General features: G+C 40.2%; 1 protein-coding gene across 1 annotated transcript in view; it reads right to left on the reverse strand.

The window, feature by feature from the left end:
• The window catches only part of CFAP47 (cilia and flagella associated protein 47), an 874184-nt gene that overhangs the window by 694297 nt on the left and 161841 nt on the right, over window positions 1-18046 (reverse strand). The window contains exons 24-27 of the mRNA XM_069757658.1: window positions 14595-14695; window positions 12597-12756; window positions 10624-10822; window positions 4370-4576 (exon numbers count right to left, since the gene is read on the reverse strand). Of these exons, the coding sequence (XP_069613759.1) occupies window positions 4370-4576; window positions 10624-10822; window positions 12597-12756; window positions 14595-14695 (667 nt within the window). The remainder of the gene's footprint in view (window positions 1-4369; window positions 4577-10623; window positions 10823-12596; window positions 12757-14594; window positions 14696-18046) is intronic.

Below are 18046 nucleotides of genomic sequence, written 5' to 3' on the forward strand. Positions count from 1 at the left end.
ATCACCATGAGAGTGAAATGCATTTGTTACCATCAGCCATTCTGCTGTTTGCATACTTATTTCCCTAATGTGCACTTGCAAAGAAGTTAGAAAATAGGCAATAGTCATTAAATATATTATCTGCAGTAACATTTGCAACCTGCTGTTAGCCAAAAAAAGCTCTAGCTCTGACTGTGAAGGCGAAAAAACAAGTCATAAGCGCAGGGAGCTCATTTTCATTAAACGTACTCTGTGATTTTGTCATTTATACTCCACTATAAGACAGGCGCATTTATATATTTATTTCTAAGCCTTTCTTTTTTAATCTCTTTTCTAATCCTGTAAAGTATTATGACACTTTCCTCAATGGGTACGTCGTTATGTAGCAAACATTTAACAAATGAGATGGCGGGGAGTTGATGATTGCTGCACAAAATTCTTCAGAACTCTTAGAGAACGCTAGTGCTACATTTTTTGTCTACACTGTAATTTTTAGATTCGGACAAAGGGAATAATTAAAGGTATTATTTATAATCGAATTCCTCCAAGTATACCAGTCTATTATTCTATATGTATTGCTAGCCAAGCAGAACAGCTACGGGGTTAACATTGCCATTCAAAATTACAGATGTGTAAAACAATGGGAAGAAATGGAGTATTCTTGGGAGAATGCAGGGAAGAGGAACAAAGAGGGTTTCTCGCAGAATTTATGCTCGCTGAAAAGGATGTTGGCAATTTAATTATTAATAGGCCTGTAACATTTGAAGAATAATAAATGTCTGAATCATCGGGTCAGGTCTATGTTTGGATCAGGAAGGAGCAGGTCTCAGATATAAAATAACATTTTATCTACTCCCTACAAAAATAAATCAGAGGTTAAAAGCAAAGTAATGTCATGCTTTGATGTGGAGGTTTTACACTAAAATGCTTGAGGGAAGGAAGCCAAAATTGATAACACTTTGAGCCTATTCAGCTATAAACAGGAATGATAACCTTAAAATAAATTTGTAGTCATAGTCAGATTAAAGGTACCGTCACACTTAGCGACGCTGCTGCGATACCGACAACGATCCGGATCGCTGCAGCGTCGCTGTTTGGTCGCTGGAGAGCTGTCACACAGACAGCTCTCCAGCGACCAACGATGCCGGTAACCAGGGTAAACATCGGGTAACTAAGCGCAGGGCCCTGTCTGTCCTCCAGCGCTGTGCTCTGCACTCCTCCTGTACTGTCTGTGTGAGCACAGCGGCCAGAAAGCAGAGCGGTGACGTCACCGCTCTGCTTTCCGGCTGACCGACGCTCACAGCCAGTACAGGAGGAGTGCAGAGCACAGCATAGTAACATAGTTAGTAGTAACATAGTTAGTAAGGCCGAAAAAAGACATTTGTCCATCCAGTTCAGCCTATATTCCATCATAATAAATCCCCAGATCTACGTCCTTCTACAGAACCTAATAATTGTATGATACAATATTGTTCTGCTCCAGGAAGACATCCAGGCCTCTCTTGAACCCCTCGACTGAGTTCGCCATCACCACCTCCTCAGGCAAGCAATTCCAGATTCTCACTGCCCTAACAGTAAAGAATCCTCTTCTATGTTGGTGGAAAAACCTTCTCTCCTCCAGACGCAAAGAATGCCCCCTTGTGCCCGTCACCTTCCTTGGTATAAACAGATCCTCAGCGAGATATTTGTATTGTCCCCTTATATACTTATACATGGTTATTAGATCGCCCCTCAGTCGTCTTTTTTCTAGACTAAATAATCCTAATTTCGCTAATCTATCTGGGTATTGTAGTTCTCCCATCCCCTTTATTAATTTTGTTGCCCTCCTTTGTACTCTCTCTAGTTCCATTATATCCTTCCTGAGCACCGGTGCCCAAAACTGGACACAGTACTCCATGTGCGGTCTAACTAGGGATTTGTACAGAGGCAGTATAATGCTCTCATCATGTGTATCCAGACCTCTTTTAATGCACCCCATGATCCTGTTTGCCTTGGCAGCTGCTGCCTGGCACTGGCTGCTCCAGGTAAGTTTATCATTAACTAGGATCCCCAAGTCCTTCTCCCTGTCAGATTTACCCAGTGGTTTCCCGTTCAGTGTGTAATGGTGATATTGATTCCCTCTTCCCATGTGTATAACCTTACATTTATCATTGTTAAACCTCATCTGCCACCTTTCAGCCCAAGTTTCCAACTTATCCAGATCCATCTGTAGCAGAATACTATCTTCTCTTGTATTAACTGCTTTACATAGTTTTGTATCATCTGCAAATATCGATATTTTACTGTGTAAACCTTCTACCAGATCATTAATGAATATGTTGAAGAGAACAGGTCCCAATACTGACCCCTGCGGTACCCCACTGGTCACAGCGACCCAGTTAGAGACTATACCATTTATAACCACCCTCTGCTTTCTATCACTAAGCCAGTTACTAACCCATTTACACACATTTTCCCCCAGACCAAGCATTCTCATTTTGTGTACCAACCTCTTGTGCGGCACGGTATCAAACGCTTTGGAAAAATCGAGATATACCACGTCCAATGACTCACCGTGGTCCAGTCTATAGCTTACCTCTTCATAAAAACTGATTAGATTGGTTTGACAGGAGCGATTTCTCATAAACCCATGCTGATATGGAGTTAAACAGTTATTCTCATTGAGATAATCCAGAATAACATCCCTCAGAAACCCTTCAAATATTTTACCAACAATAGAGGTTAGACTTACTGGCCTATAATTTCCAGGTTCACTTTTAGAGCCCTTTTTGAATATTGGCACCACATTTGCTATGCGCCAATCCTGCGGAACAGACCCTGTCGCTATAGAGTCCCTAAAAATAAGAAATAATGGTTTATCTATTACATTACTTAGTTCTCTTAGTACTCGTGGGTGTATGCCATCCGGACTCGGAGATTTATCTATTTTAATCTTATTTAGCCAGTTTCGCACCTCTTCTTGGGTTAGATTGGTGACTCTTAATATAGGGTTTTCATTGTTTCTTGGGATTTCACCTAGCATTTCATTTTCCACCGTGAATACCGTGGAGAAGAAGGTGTTTAATATGTTAGCTTTTTCCTCGTCATCTACAACCATTCTTTCCTCACTATTTTTTAAGGGGCCTACATTTTCAGTTTTTATTCTTTTACTATTGATATAGTTGAAGAACAGTTTGGGATTAGTTTTACTCTCCTTAGCAATGTGCTTCTCTGTTTCCTTTTTGGAAATTAGTTTTTTAGATAAAGTATTTTTCTCCCTATAGTTTTTTAGAGCTTCAATGGTGCCATCCTGCTTTAGTAGTGCAAATGCTTTCTTTTTACTGTTAATTGCCTGCCTTACTTCTTTGTTTAGCCACATTGGGTTTTTCCTATTTCTAGTCCTTTTATTCCCACAAGGTATAAACCGCTTACACTGCCTATTTAGGATGTTCTTAAACATTTCCCATTTATTATCTGTATTCTCATACAGCGCTGGAGGACAGACAGCTGTAGGTAAGTATGTAGTGTTTGTTTTTTTTTACTTTTAGGATGGTAACCAGGGTAAACATTGGGTTACTAAGCGCGGCCCTGCGCTTAGTTACCTGATGTTTACCCTGGTTACCAGTGAAGACATCGCTGAATCGGTGTCACACACGCCGATTCAGCGATGTCTGCGGGGAGTCCAGCGACCAAATAAAGTTCTGGACTTTCTTCCCCGACCAGCGACAGCACAGCAGGGGCCTGATCGCTGCTGCCTGTCACACTGGACGATATCGCTAGCGAGGACGCTGCAACGTCACGGATCGCTAGCGATATCGTCCAGTGTGACGGTACCTTTACTTCATTGGTACCAACTTCATTTCAAGAGTATCATATAATGTCAGCTGAAAACAAAAAAATGGGTTGCACCTTTGGAAGTCTAGTACTTGAATAAAGAAAACCACGCCATAATAAAACGTAACTCATACATTTAGATTTTACCCACTAATCCATTACTTTGAAAGGAGTTGTCCATCCACTAAAAATGTAAAAAAAAAAAAGAAAATCCAAGGATCCAGTAAAAAAAAAAAAAAATCTAAGAAAAATATTCTTTCCAACACTGATCAGGTGCCCCTCTAAAATGTATGCTTCCTCTTCAGTCTGGACAGACACCAAAGCCATTCACTGATCTAGTACTTCTTTACAGTATTCTGTAAGCTGCTGGACAACACTTTTACTTAATTAGATTAATTTATTTATTATCTATTAGAATATGGATTACTGTCACTGCTATGTTTGAAGCAAGCTGGTTGCATTTATTATCTTTTCGCTTGGTAATGACACTGGAAATCACTTAAAAAAAAAACGTAATGAAAAACACAACACTGCAAACAAATTAGTATTGAGATGTCTTTAACAAAATGTATCTTACTGGTTGTTATCTTCATCTGTGAATAAGATGTCAGCCAAACAAGACACTGGAGTGGGGGATTTGAAGGTGATTTTGCAGACAATTTTTTCATCCAAATGACCGGAGCTTAAAATAGTCTGACCATTGGGAAAATGGACAGAAAACAACTTCTTGCAGTCACCGTTATCAAGTTCCACCTCTGGAGTTTCCACTTTTAATATGGATGGCCTACAGATAAATATATTTTGTTTAAACAAGCATGACAATCTGTCGATCAAATAGAAATCGGTGCTGGTTATACATGAGAAGGCAGATTTCCACCCACAGCCTTCTCCAGCATCGTTCAGCTCTCGAATCAATTTTGTCCACCACCAATAAAATAAGTTTCTAGAATTAAAACAGGACTGACAATAAAGAGGCGTACACACAGTGCCAGAATACGACATCATGACTCAAAGAATCCAGAATGTACTTGAATAAAAACTTAAAGGTGTATTCCCATCTCCAAGATCCTATCCAATGTGTAGTAGGTGTAATAATAATATTAAATAATATTAATAAATACCTCCAATTAGAAATGTAGTATAGTTCTTTCGATTCACTATGTCTCTTTCTTCAAGTGCAAGCATTGCAGTAGCTCAAGAATCCATGGTTACGACCACTGATAGAGTGACAGTTAGCTAGTTGCTAGTGGTCGTAACCAGGGATACCTATGCTACTGCAATGCCTGCACCTGAGGAAAGAGCCATAGAGAATCAAAAGAACTATTACATTTGTTATTGGAGGTTTTTGCTAATATTATTATTATTACACCTACTACATATTGAGATAGGATCTTGGAGATGGTAACACCCCTTTAATGTCTTTATTCCAAGATATTAAAATTGTAGGAAGAGAACACATCAATACATTGTTGTAAAATAAAGGATTCTATAACAGTGGTCAAAATATTTTGAAATGTTGCTCTTATATAGATAAGGCTAAAATTTTACATTTGTAGTTACTAAAAAATAATATACAATTACAGTAATTGTTATACAACATTTGCTACATATATTACATGTACATCCTGTAATATTCAATATGTGGCATCTATAAGTAGTCCACAAAAACATTGCATCAGATGACATCTACTTAACAAATAAAGTGAATATTTCAGCTGTTTCATGTCATTTTGGGGAAAGTCATACAAATGAGACAACCAATTTTACTTTTCTTTGAAACCCTGCAGAGTTTCAGAGTCAAACGTACCTGGCTGAAACCATGCAGCCAGTGTCTGATACATGCTGCTTCTGGATCGGGCAGCATACATTAGCTGTCAGGTTAAAGGGTTAAATGTTTGTCATGATATTATTTATCATTATGAAAATATGTTTTGTCTGCAGTATTTTTGTAAAAAAAAAATGTCATATTAACATGGTATATTAATTGGCTGAACAGCATCATGTGACCTTATAGGGAATAAAAATTTTTTTTAGTTCCTTAGTGCAAATACAACAGCCGGCTAAGGACTTAGGTCAGAAACCCTTCTGCGATCTTTATTATATATATATATATATATATATATATATATATATATATATATATATATATATATATATATATATGTATATATATGTATATATATATATAGAGTTAGGTATATGTCCATATATATTTGGACAGAGACAACATTTTTCTAATTTTGGCTATAGACATTACCACAATAAATTTTAAACAAAACATTTCAGATGCAGTTAAAGTTCAGACTTTCAGCTTTTATTTGAGGGTATCCACATTAAAAATGGATGAAGGGTTTAGGAGTTTCAGCTCCTTAACATGTGCCACCCTGTTTTTAAATGGACCAAAAGTAATTGGACAGATTCAATAATTTTAAATAAAATGAAGTGTTGAACTCATGGACATCACCAGACGCTGTGTTTCCTCCTTTTTGATGCTCTGCCAGGCCTTCACTGCGGAGGTTTTCAGTTGCTGTTTGTTTGTGGGCCTTTCTGTCTGAAGTTTAGTCTTTAACAAGTGAAATGCATGCTCAATTGGGTTGAGATCAGATGACTGACTTGGCCATTCAAGAATATTCCACTTCTTTGCTTTAATAAACTCCTGGGTTGCTTTGGCTTTATGTTTTGGGTCATTGTCCATCTGTAGTATGAAGCGACGACCAATCAGTTTGGCTGCATTTGGCTAGATCTGAGAACACAGTATGGCTCTGAAGACCTCAGAATTCATTCAGCTGCTTCTGTCCTGTGTCACATCATCAATAAACACTAGTGGCCCAGTGCCAATGGCAGCCATGCATGCCGAAGCCATCACACTGCCTCCGCCATGTTTTACAGATGATGTGGTATGCTTTGGATCATGAGCTGTACCACACCTTCACCATACTTTTCTCTTTCCATCATTCTGGTAGAGGTTGATCTTGGGTTTCATCTGTCCAAAGAATGTTCTTCCAGAACTGTGCTGGCGTTTTTAGATGTTTTTTAGCAAAGTCCAGTCTAGCCTTTTTATTCTTGATGCTTATGAGTGGCTTGCACCGTGCAGTGAAGCCTCTGTATTTACTTTCATGTAGTTTTCTCTTTATGGTAGATTTGGATATTGATACGTCTGCCTCCTGGAGAGTGTTGATCACTTGGTTAGCTGTTGTGAAGGGGTTTCTCTTCACCATGGAGATTATTCTGCGATCATCCACCACTGTTGTCTTCCGTGGGTGCCTAGGTCTTTTTGCATTGATGAGTTCACCAGTGCTTTCTTTCCTTCTCAGGATGTACCAAACTGTAGATTTTGCCACTCCTAATATTGTAGCAAATTCTAGGATGGGTTTTTTCTGTTTTTGCAGCTTAAGGATGGCTGGTTTCACCTGCATGGAGAGCTCCTTTGACCGCATGTTTACTTCACAGCAAAACCTTCCACTCCTGAAATCAACTCCAAGCCTTTTATCTGCTTAATTGAGAATGACATAACAAAGGGATTGCACACACCTGTCCATGAAATAGCCTTGGAGTCAATTGTCCAATTACTTTTGATCTCTTTAAAAACAGGGTGGCACATGTTAAGGAGCTGAAACTCCCAAACCCTTTGTCCAATTTTAATGTGGATACCCTCAAATGAAAGCTGAAAGTCTGAACTTCAACTGCATCTGAATTGTTTTGTTTAAAATTCATTGTGGTAATTTCTATAACCAAAATTAGAAAAATGTTGTTTATGTCCAAATATATATGGACCTAACTGTATATACAGCATATTTCCACAACTATATTTTTTCAAATATATATATTTTTAAACAAATTTGCTCAACCAAATGGTATCAGAAACAGAAAACAATATCAGAAAATAATATCTCTATAGGAGATGCTTAACCTTCGTCCGGCTGAGTAGGTACAATTGTAACTATTCCGTTTTAAAATTGCAATAACTTTTTTTTTCGAAAAGCCGTAGAGGGCTGAAATTTCGTGACATCTCTGCAGTTTTGGTCCAAAATATATTGGCCAAATTTCAATAAAATATATATGAAGGTACAATTATACCTCTGCAGCCCGTTAACGTTGTAAAATTATGCAGCCTGACGAAGGTTAAAAAAATTAAAATAGGGTCAATCTCGGCAAACTAAACAAACAACAGCACAACTCCAAAACAAAAAAAGTACCAGCAATCAAATCCAATTTTTCAACAATATACAACGGTACAGATGTTGAAGGTCCTATCTCTCCTCTTTCAAAATTCCTCACTAATCTGTCACAAAAAAACAACGTCTTAGAGACCACTTGGCGAGGGACACCACAACCAAGCTCCATACAGAAAACACTATACATTAAATGTACGTGCTTTCCTTGTTTACTAAGCAAACCAATGTTGCACTGATAAGGCAAGAAATTCCCAGTTAAGAACCTATTTTCTTACAATTCCTCATAAATTGTGAATTTCATCAAAAGCTAGGGTGGCCTCGCATAGGTGGGGGAAACCACTCAGCATATCCAAGACTGCATTTCACAACAGTAGTCAATCTGTTGCCACTGTCATCTCATTCCACTGTAGCCCACCACTCTGTGTCACAAATGAAATGTGTGAATACACACCACAAACAAGTAGAAGAAATAACTATTTCCAAAGGTTTAAAGACATGGAATTCTACCCGGATACAGGCGTTTAGGGGCTGTGTCCCCGCATGGTTTTCTTTCTTGACATGAGAATAAAATACTGAAGATTTTATGAAGAGACGCCTGGTGCTGGAACTTTTTTTCTTTTTTTGCTATTACCCGGGTACATACTTTTCCAACAGTTGAGTCCCAGGCTTTAACAGGGAATATTAAGTGTTTACCATTAATCTGCATTTTACAAAAAATATACCGTATGTGTACATACACAATTTGTTCCATGACATTAAATGGTTGGATCCATTGTTATATTGTCTTTTTTAATAATGTTTTCTAATGCCACATTTTTTCTCCCCCTCACCTTTCTCTGTAGATCCCAAAACAGTCACTCAGCATCCTATATCCTGCCTTTTCTTCTCTGACGTATATCACTTGAAGTATTCTGCGAGCTTAGGACATTATTTCTACATTATTTCCACCCTTATCATTTCACATCCACCCACGACACTTATCACACTCAAATCTATCCTACTCTATCATTCATTTACCCCCAAATCCTTTTTGCCATCCTTTCACTCTTCTATGCCTTATTTCTCCTGTCTGACAATTTGTTATTAAACCATCCCTCCAATGACTCCAATGCATGCCTCGCTTTGTGTCTGCAATACCCGCCACCACACTGTGTCATGAGATGGACAGTGCATGTGCCAAACAATTAAGGTCCACGGCACTGTCTGTTATTCTGAAAGCCAAGCCAGGTGGTGTGAGTAAAATTGAGTCTGCGCATGGGCTAGCTTATTGGCCATCACCCCTCACACTTGCTATTTAAAGCTCTCCTAGATTCCCCAAACCCAAGCCCAAAGTTGCATAGCACCACAGTAAATAACAGGTGAAGACACCAGCACTTTCCTTCACATGTTACTCGGATCATGTATACTATCTCTTCTAATTGGGTTTCTGATGCACCATATTGCTGTCCTATACTCCAGTACACTCTCAATACCTATGCCTCATTACTGCTATAGCTCCATGCTGAGGACTATGTTCCAGGACCACCTTTATGTCTACCAGGTTACTCATTGAAGTTTATGTTCATACCCATTTCTCTCCCCTCATTATTATAGTCCTTACACTACTATATCTTACTTGTGCTATTCCTATTAGTCTGCCTTCCCACACCCTACTATTACATATCCATCAACCCTGTTGTTTACGTCATGACCACCTTCCTTTATATTGTGATACCTCAGTTACTGCTCTTCCCACTCTTACACTCACGATATTCTACACAAGCCCATACATTTCTATGTCAGACCTACTGTTCTATATAAAACATTGTAGTCTTGAGATTGTCTCAGTTGGATAATACTAAAGTCATTCTATATTAACTGGACTGTATATTTGAATTTATGTGCACATTATGTGATTACATTGATCCCTATTTTTCTTTTCACTCATAAACACAATACAGAAATGTCACTAATAATGGTACCAGAGATGTTCTTGGTACAGAGCATTGCGTGGGTCAAAACATTGATTGAGATCAGAATAACATTTTGCTGGATCAAATGAAAATCCCAATTGAAGCATCATTCTTCTTCTCTTGCTCCTTTCAGTGCTGTTACATTTTGCATATTGTCAGACTGAGGTCATATCCATATGGAGGAAACCAGAAAAAGTATTGTAGGCTTATTCCTAAATATTTGATCAAGTAGAAATTGATCACAAATTCTGCCCAGCTTCTCCATTCTCCTGCTGAAGCTCTCATATGTGACAGATGGCTTATGCTCCAGCTCTCTATATCATATTTGACAGACCGCTACTTGTCAACGCTACATGATAGTAGAGCTGAAGAATTAGTGGTCTATGTGTCAGACACCAATCGTCCTCAATTGGACTACCATTGGTAGGTTTTTCTGGAGATTTTTAGCCAATCATCTAGCCATCACATTTTGGCCCTAGTCAAAGTTGCTTAAATCCTTACATTTGTCCATTTATCCTGCTTCAAAATATCAACTTTTATTCTTCACTTTCCGGCTAATACAGTATATATCACCTCTTAAATGCTGCCATATATTATATGATCAATGTAATTCATTTCACTTGTCAGTTATATTATTGTTCTAGCTGTTTAATGAAAAAATATAGGCGATTCCATAGAAACATCTGAATATTTACTTTACATACCTATCATAATTTACTGACATGACATCAACCACAGCTTCAACTTCTGTGTCCAAAGGCACGGGACATAGTAAAACAAGTGGAGGATCAAAAGTAATCACTGGCTTTTTGGAGCTACCGAACAGATGGAGAGGTATATACAGAGTATCTGGATCATTATTTAGGATCAGTGGAATTTCAGCTCTGTAGTTCCCCGGTCTAGCTGTAAAAAAATAAAAATGAACATTAGTCAACTAAAACCATCTATAATATAACGCTGGGAGCGTCACTCTGTCCGAAGCCTCTATAGACTGCGCAAGCGCAAGCGCCGGCGCAGTCTGGGCCTCACAGAGCGACGCTCCCGGGAGATCGCGGTATGCGTAAGCACTGAACGCATACCGCGATCTCCACCGGAGAGTCAGGGACCGCCAGGAGGGAGGGTAAGTATACTCACCTTTCCCGGTTCCAGCGCTGCTTGCGGCTCCGTCTCCCGGCTCCTCTGCTCCCGGCTCCGGAGGGCGCGGACTGCGCAGGCGCCGATTCCTGCTGCCGGAATCGGCGCCTGCGCAGTCCGCGCTTTCCGGCGCCATTTTCTTGAAGACACACTCCGGCTCCACTGCAGGTGTGTCTTCAAGAAAATGGCGCCGGAAAGCGCGGACTGCGCAGGCGCCGATTCCTGCTGCCGGAATCGGCGCCTGCGCAGTCCCCGCTTTCCGGCGCCATTTTCTTGAAGACATACCTGCAGTGGAGCCGGACGATAGGTGAGTATGGTATTTTTTTTTTTTTTATATGGCAGCAGCATTCGGGGGCATACACACTGGAGCGGGGGGCATATAATACAATGGTGGCGCAGGATGGCAGCAGCACATGACAGAACGGGCGCAGGATGGCCGCAGCACATGACAGAACGGGCGCAGGATGGCAGCAGCACATGACAGAACGGGCGCAGGATGGCAGCAGCACATGACAGAACGGGCGCAGGATGGCAGCAGCACATGACAGAACGGGCGCAGGATGGCCGCAGCACATGACAGAACGGGCGCAGGATGGCCGCAGCACATGACAGAACGGGCGCAGGATGGCAGCAGCACATGTCAGAACGGGCGCAGGATGGTCGCAGCACATGACAGAACGGGCGCAGGATGGCAGCAGCACATGACAGAACGGGCGCAGGATGGCCGCAACACATGACAGAACGGGCGCAGGATGGCAGCAGCACATGACAGAACGGGCGCAGGATGGCCGCAGCACATGACAGAACGGGCGCAGGATGGCAGCAGCACATGACAGAACGGGCGAAGGATGGCAGCAGCACATGACAGAACGGGCGAAGGATGGCAGCAGCACATGACAGAACGGGCGCAGGATGGCAGCAGCACATGACAGAACGGGCGCAGGATGGCAGCAGCACATGACAGAACGGGCGCAGGATGGGAGCAGCACATGACAGAACGGGCGCAGGATGGCCGCAGCACATGACAGAACGGGCGCAGGATGGCAGCAGCACATGACAGAACGGGCGCAGGATGGCAGCAGCACATGACAGAACGGGCGCAGGATGGCAGCAGCACATGACAGAACGGGCGCAGGATGGCAGCAGCACATGACAGAACGGGCGCAGGATGGCAGCAGCACATGACAGAACGGGCGCAGGATGGCAGCAGCAAATGACAGAACGGGGACGCAGGATGGGAGCAGCAAATGACAGAACGGGCGCAGGATGGGAGCAGCAAATGACAGGATGGGAGCAGCAAATGACAGAATGGAGGCGCAGGATGGGAGCAGCACATGACAGAACGGGGGCGCAGGATGGGAGCAGCACATGACAGGATGGGGGCGCAGGATGGAGCAGCACATACCAGGATGGAGACCATATACCAATATAAATGCTCGCCACCCGGGCGTAGAACGGGTTCAATAGCTAGTCATACTATATTAGTGCAAAAAATAATAAATAAAATCAGAACCTTAAACCTTCAATTCTCCCACATACTTACCAGGGCAAAAGTGGACATTAATCCGACTTCTTTCCCCTGGATGAAGTACACCGGAAGCTTTACTGAACTTAAAAACTCCGTTCTTCAGAGTTTCTAAAGTTTGATCAAGATTTAACCTCCATGACACAGTTTTCTTTGAAATATTGCTTAGCTCAAGCACCTAAGGAAAGAATGGAAATATATCATTATTCCATGAAGTTTTGAAATGTATTAGATGTGTACATATTGTCTGGGCATATTGTAGAATATCATATTACAATATCAATCATCAGCCTTTCTATCAGAAGAATTATTGCCTCTCATCTATGTACTGGTTTAACAAGTGAAACAATTTAAGTGAAGTTAACAAGATGAATGCAAGACATGAGCAGTAACAGAAGAAGTGTAACTTTTTACGCTACTCTACTCTCAGTCACTTATGAGAAAAAGAAGCCAAGACCAAAGGCAATACTCTCTAGGTAGTGTCCATAAGCGGATGGTCTCGTATGCACAGTATGTTGGCATATGATCTGGACAGATCTGTCATCTGTTAGCTAAAACGACAACAAAACTTACATGGCTGTTTGATTAATGGTGATCGAAAAATGCAGCAGACTTAAAGGGGTATTAAATCTCCAATATCCTATCCCAATATTATTATTATTATTATTATGAATATTATTTTTATAGCACCATTAATTCAGGGGATGAAGGAATTTTTTATTCCGAAACGTGCGTCGGGGTGCGCAGTATCCGGACCGGGCATATTGAAAGGTATAGTCTTATTCCCCCCGCTTTATAATCTTTTCATGCATCATGCACATGGCACTTTAATAGAATTCACCTTACTTAGTACACATTTGTATATGGGTATAACTCAATATTTGGAGTTCCCTTTTCACTTTACCCACTAGCTATATATTTTTATTCATACACTTGCACTAGCTTTGCAGCCACTTGGCTATACACAACTTTGGAGTTAGTTACACATCTTTTTTGGGTTATTTCACATATACATGTGAGTCTATGAGGCTATAAATGTAGTGGGACATGAGATAAATTATATACTATCTATACCGTGTCCGCTCTAGGATAGATCGATCCTTGATTTTATATTTATTTTATATATGGCTATTAATTCTTTTGTTATAATTCGGATATGTGCACAATTTTATTATATGCTGTTCTATTGTCATTTATAATATGAGATGAAATAAAATATACTTTTATTACTTATTATTCTCTGCTTTTGGTTTTCTTGGTCGTATTCTATTCGGAGCTTGGCTTTTCACTTATCCCCTGGAGTGGATTCCACTCATTTGGTTGCACACCACGGTGACTATATGGTATTAGTATTATTTGTTCACATATATATATAATTTTTGGTGTATTAACTATTATTAGTATACAATACCATAGGCTGCCATTGTTGTGTTTGTTTAATACAGTACATTTCTAACTGTTATTATTATTATCAATACACCTAGTACTTATTGGTTTAGAATTTTGGAGATGGGAATACCTTTTTAACCGTGAGGTACAAGCTCCCAGCACCGCCCTCATTGGAGACAGACTGATGAGCTCCATACACAGCACCTATCACTGTGATGAGGCCTGGTGAAGCGCTCGCCTCTTGGGAACACCGGATATGATAACTATTAGTCCACTGTATTTTTTCATTCCAGAATTCCTGGAATTTTGTAACTAAAAATGTAACCATGATTATACGGTATTATAGAATAGAAATTAATTTTAAAATTTGTTTATTACTTAATGTGAGCGCATCAAAATGCAGTACATACAAAAATATTATTTTTCTATTTTAGAACGAAAAATAAATAAATAGTGAAATCTACTGGATTATTTCTCTTTGGATATGGTTCAATATATCCATGTCTTGTAATTATCGTATGAATAGAACTTAATTCTGCTTTCGGGATACTCTTTATAATTCATATTCTCTCACTTAAAATAATCCTGGACTTTATTTTTCTGCATTACTGTGCACAAGAGTCTTACCTGAGAGCATAAAGAGTTATCTGCAATGCCCAGATCAAGCACTCCAGACGGTAATTCAAATGTAATGTTGGTAGTGGAGACTCTGAGCGGCTGCTGCAAAACTGTGACAAGGAATGGGAACTAAGTAACTATCATGTTAAAACAAACTGTATGTTAAAAGGGTTTTGACATATTTATGAAAATCTAGCTTTCGGTAATTGCTGTACTAAGAAAAGCATAACATTCTATTGTAACTTATGTCAAAATTTATCCCCACTTTTAATAAATTCCAATGAACAGGTATGCCTCATCATAAGTTCATTTATGGAATCACTGGCGTTCAGAAAATGGTTGCGACCATTAGGTGTGTTTTGCAGAAGCAGTGTTGGCACACAGTTCGATGCGGTGCTAAGACCATTCCACAATTGTTAACCCCTTTACCTAAGCCTGATTGCAACTTCCCGAAGAAGCCAAATTTTACAATTCTGACCAGTGTCACTTTATGTGGCAATAAATCTGGAACGCTTCAACGGATCCCACTGATTCTGAGATTGTAAATAGTTAATAAATAACTTATGCCATATGTCTACTTTGCATCAGCACAATTTTTGAAACACAATTTACTTTTTTTTTTGATAGACAGTTATAGAGGTTAAAAGTTGACCAGCGATATCTCATTTTTCCAACAAAATTTACAAAACCATTTTTTTTATGTAACAGAACACATTGGACCCTTAAAAATGTTGTACAATTTTTCCTAAGTACACTGATACCCCATATGTGGTCAAAAACTACTTTTGAGGTACAGTGAGGTACAAGGCTGACTCATAAAAATGAACAAGGCCTGGACTGGGAAAGACTTCTGTACACCACCAAGTAAAACCAGCGAAACATAACCTCAAATACATTCTCTCTTTTGGGGAGGTGTATTCTCATGCACCTCTTCACAACCACACATGGGTATACGCTTCCACATTTGGTCTGTTTGTTGTTCTCTTCATTATCCTCATAATCATCATCCAGAACCACTAGATGACCAGGGTGAACGTGCTCTGTATTGTTATAAGCCGGTGATTTTTGGGCATGGGGGTTGTAAAGGCACTATTTTATTTTGTAAAAACAGGACCCCACATTGGGGAATTGGGCATTACATTACATCGGGTCTACTGCTTACGTCTGTCTCCTGCAATGTGTCCTTTAACTGCCACTATATCACCAGGGTGCACGTGCTCAGTACTGTTATAGGCCGGTGATTCTTGGGCACGGGGACTGTGAAGGCACTATTTTATTTTCTAAAAACAGGACCCCACATTGGGGAATTGGGCATTACATTACATTGGGCCTACTTCTTAAGTCTGTCTCCAGCAATGTGTCCTTTAACTGCCACTAGATCACCAGGGTGCACGTGCTCAGTACTGTTATAGTCTGGTGAATTTTAGGCAAGTGGGCTGCAATGGCACTATATTTTTAAGTCCAAAAAGGACAACACATTGGGGAATTGGGCATGACATTACTTTGGGCCTACTTCTTGACTTGGTCTCCTGCAATCTGTCCTGTCCCTGACAGTAGATCACAAGGGTGAGCGTGGTCTGTAAGATACATTTAAGGATAGGGGGCTGTGACAGCACTATTTTAATCGGTCCAAAAAGGACCCCACATTGGGGAATTGGGCATGGCATTCCATTGGACCTACTTAACTCTGTCTCCTGCAATGTTTCTTGTTAACTGCCACTAAATCACCAGGGTGAACGTGGTCTGTACTGTTATAGGCCAGTGAATTTTGGGCAAGTGGGCTGTGATGGCACTATATTTTTAAGTCCAAAAAGGACATCACATTGGGGAATTAGGCATGACATTACTTTGGGGCCTACTTCTTAACTTGGTCCCCGGCAATCTGTCCTGTTCCTGCCACTAGATCACCAGGGTGAACGTGGTCTGTACTGTGAATTTAGGGCTAGAGGGCTGTGATGACACTATTTTAATCAGTCCAAAAAGGACCCCACATTGGGGAATTGGGCATTGCATTCCATTGGGCCTACTTCTTAACTCTGTCTCCTGCAATGTCTCTTGTTTAACTGCCACTAGATCACCAGGGTGAACGTGCTTTGTACTGTTATAGGCCGATGAAGTTTGGTCAAGGGGGGCTGTGATGGCACTAGTCTATTTTTACAAAAGGTACCCCACACTGCTGAAACCACATCCTTGTTGGCAAACACTTCATAACATTTGTGTAAAATGAGCTCACTTGAAAAGCTCATTTTTGTGTTGCCTGGTTGCTAACATTGTACACAATACACTTCATATAAATTTGATAAAGCAATGCTGTTACTTTGCCTCAGTAGTTCATTAAAAATATAGCTTTGTCCACTATATTAGTTTCTCTCCTTGCGAGCCTTATCTTTGTCTGCCTCAAATGTACAAATGAAGAATATACAAATGGCGACTTCTAAACAAGATTGAAATACTTTATACCGAATGCATTCAGACAATCACATTGCTGCATTTCTTGTAAAATATTTAGAGATGTGACAGGCAATGCTCATAATGACACAACCTTGATAAATGTTTGTTTATTCACTTCACAAACAGCGTTAAGCCTCTATATGTTTGCTGTTTGTCATTGTAAAACACTAAGGTTTACTGAAACTATGCCGGTGGTGGCTTGATCTAAATCCTTGTGGCTTTTATTTTCTAGGGGTTTATGGCCCCTCATCTGATGACTCCATTATTTCTCAGTTTCATCCAACCTTGAAAAGTGGCCACTTGAAGGTGTGGGTGAAACTAGAGTTACTACATAGTGTTATTCACTATATAAGACAGAGAAACATGACTAAGACAGATGCCAAAACTGGGGTACCTGTACATGTACAGTGTGATGATACCTGCATAATTGGGGACGCCCATGCAGTGTAGGTAATCTCCCAGGGGTTCTCTGCCTTGGTGTTGCTTCTCTGATATTCCAGACGGATGATGTTTAAAAGCCTCTTGGTGATGATCTAAGTATCCTGTATGTAGTTAATCTTCATATATACGTAATCACTATATTTATTTAATCCTTATATGTACTTATTAACCTGTGTATGTGTATGCACTCACATTATTCAATCATACTATTCCTTGAATTTTGTAGCTTGCAATAAAATTGCCTTGTATTGCAAGTATTAGCCTTTTTTAAAGCCGTAACTGAACCTTAGTGTTAAAAACATGTCAAATAAAATTGCCAAATTCTCCTGTAAATAATTGTGCAAAGAGGGAACCATCATACCATTAAAAATACGAGTGAATTTTCCTGGGCCCATCCAGTATGTGGGTTCCAAGGCCTAATGGGGTGCATATGACTATGCAGCAGGGCTGGCCTTGCCGCCAATGTGTAAAACCAAGGAGTACGGGAGTTCAAAATGAATATTGTGAAGTGGATTTTCATGGGCCCATCCACTATGTTGGTTCCAAGGCGTAATGGGGTGCATATGACT

Source organism: Ranitomeya imitator, chromosome 3, assembly GCF_032444005.1.
Source record: "Ranitomeya imitator isolate aRanImi1 chromosome 3, aRanImi1.pri, whole genome shotgun sequence".
NCBI lineage: Eukaryota > Metazoa > Chordata > Amphibia > Anura > Dendrobatidae > Ranitomeya > Ranitomeya imitator.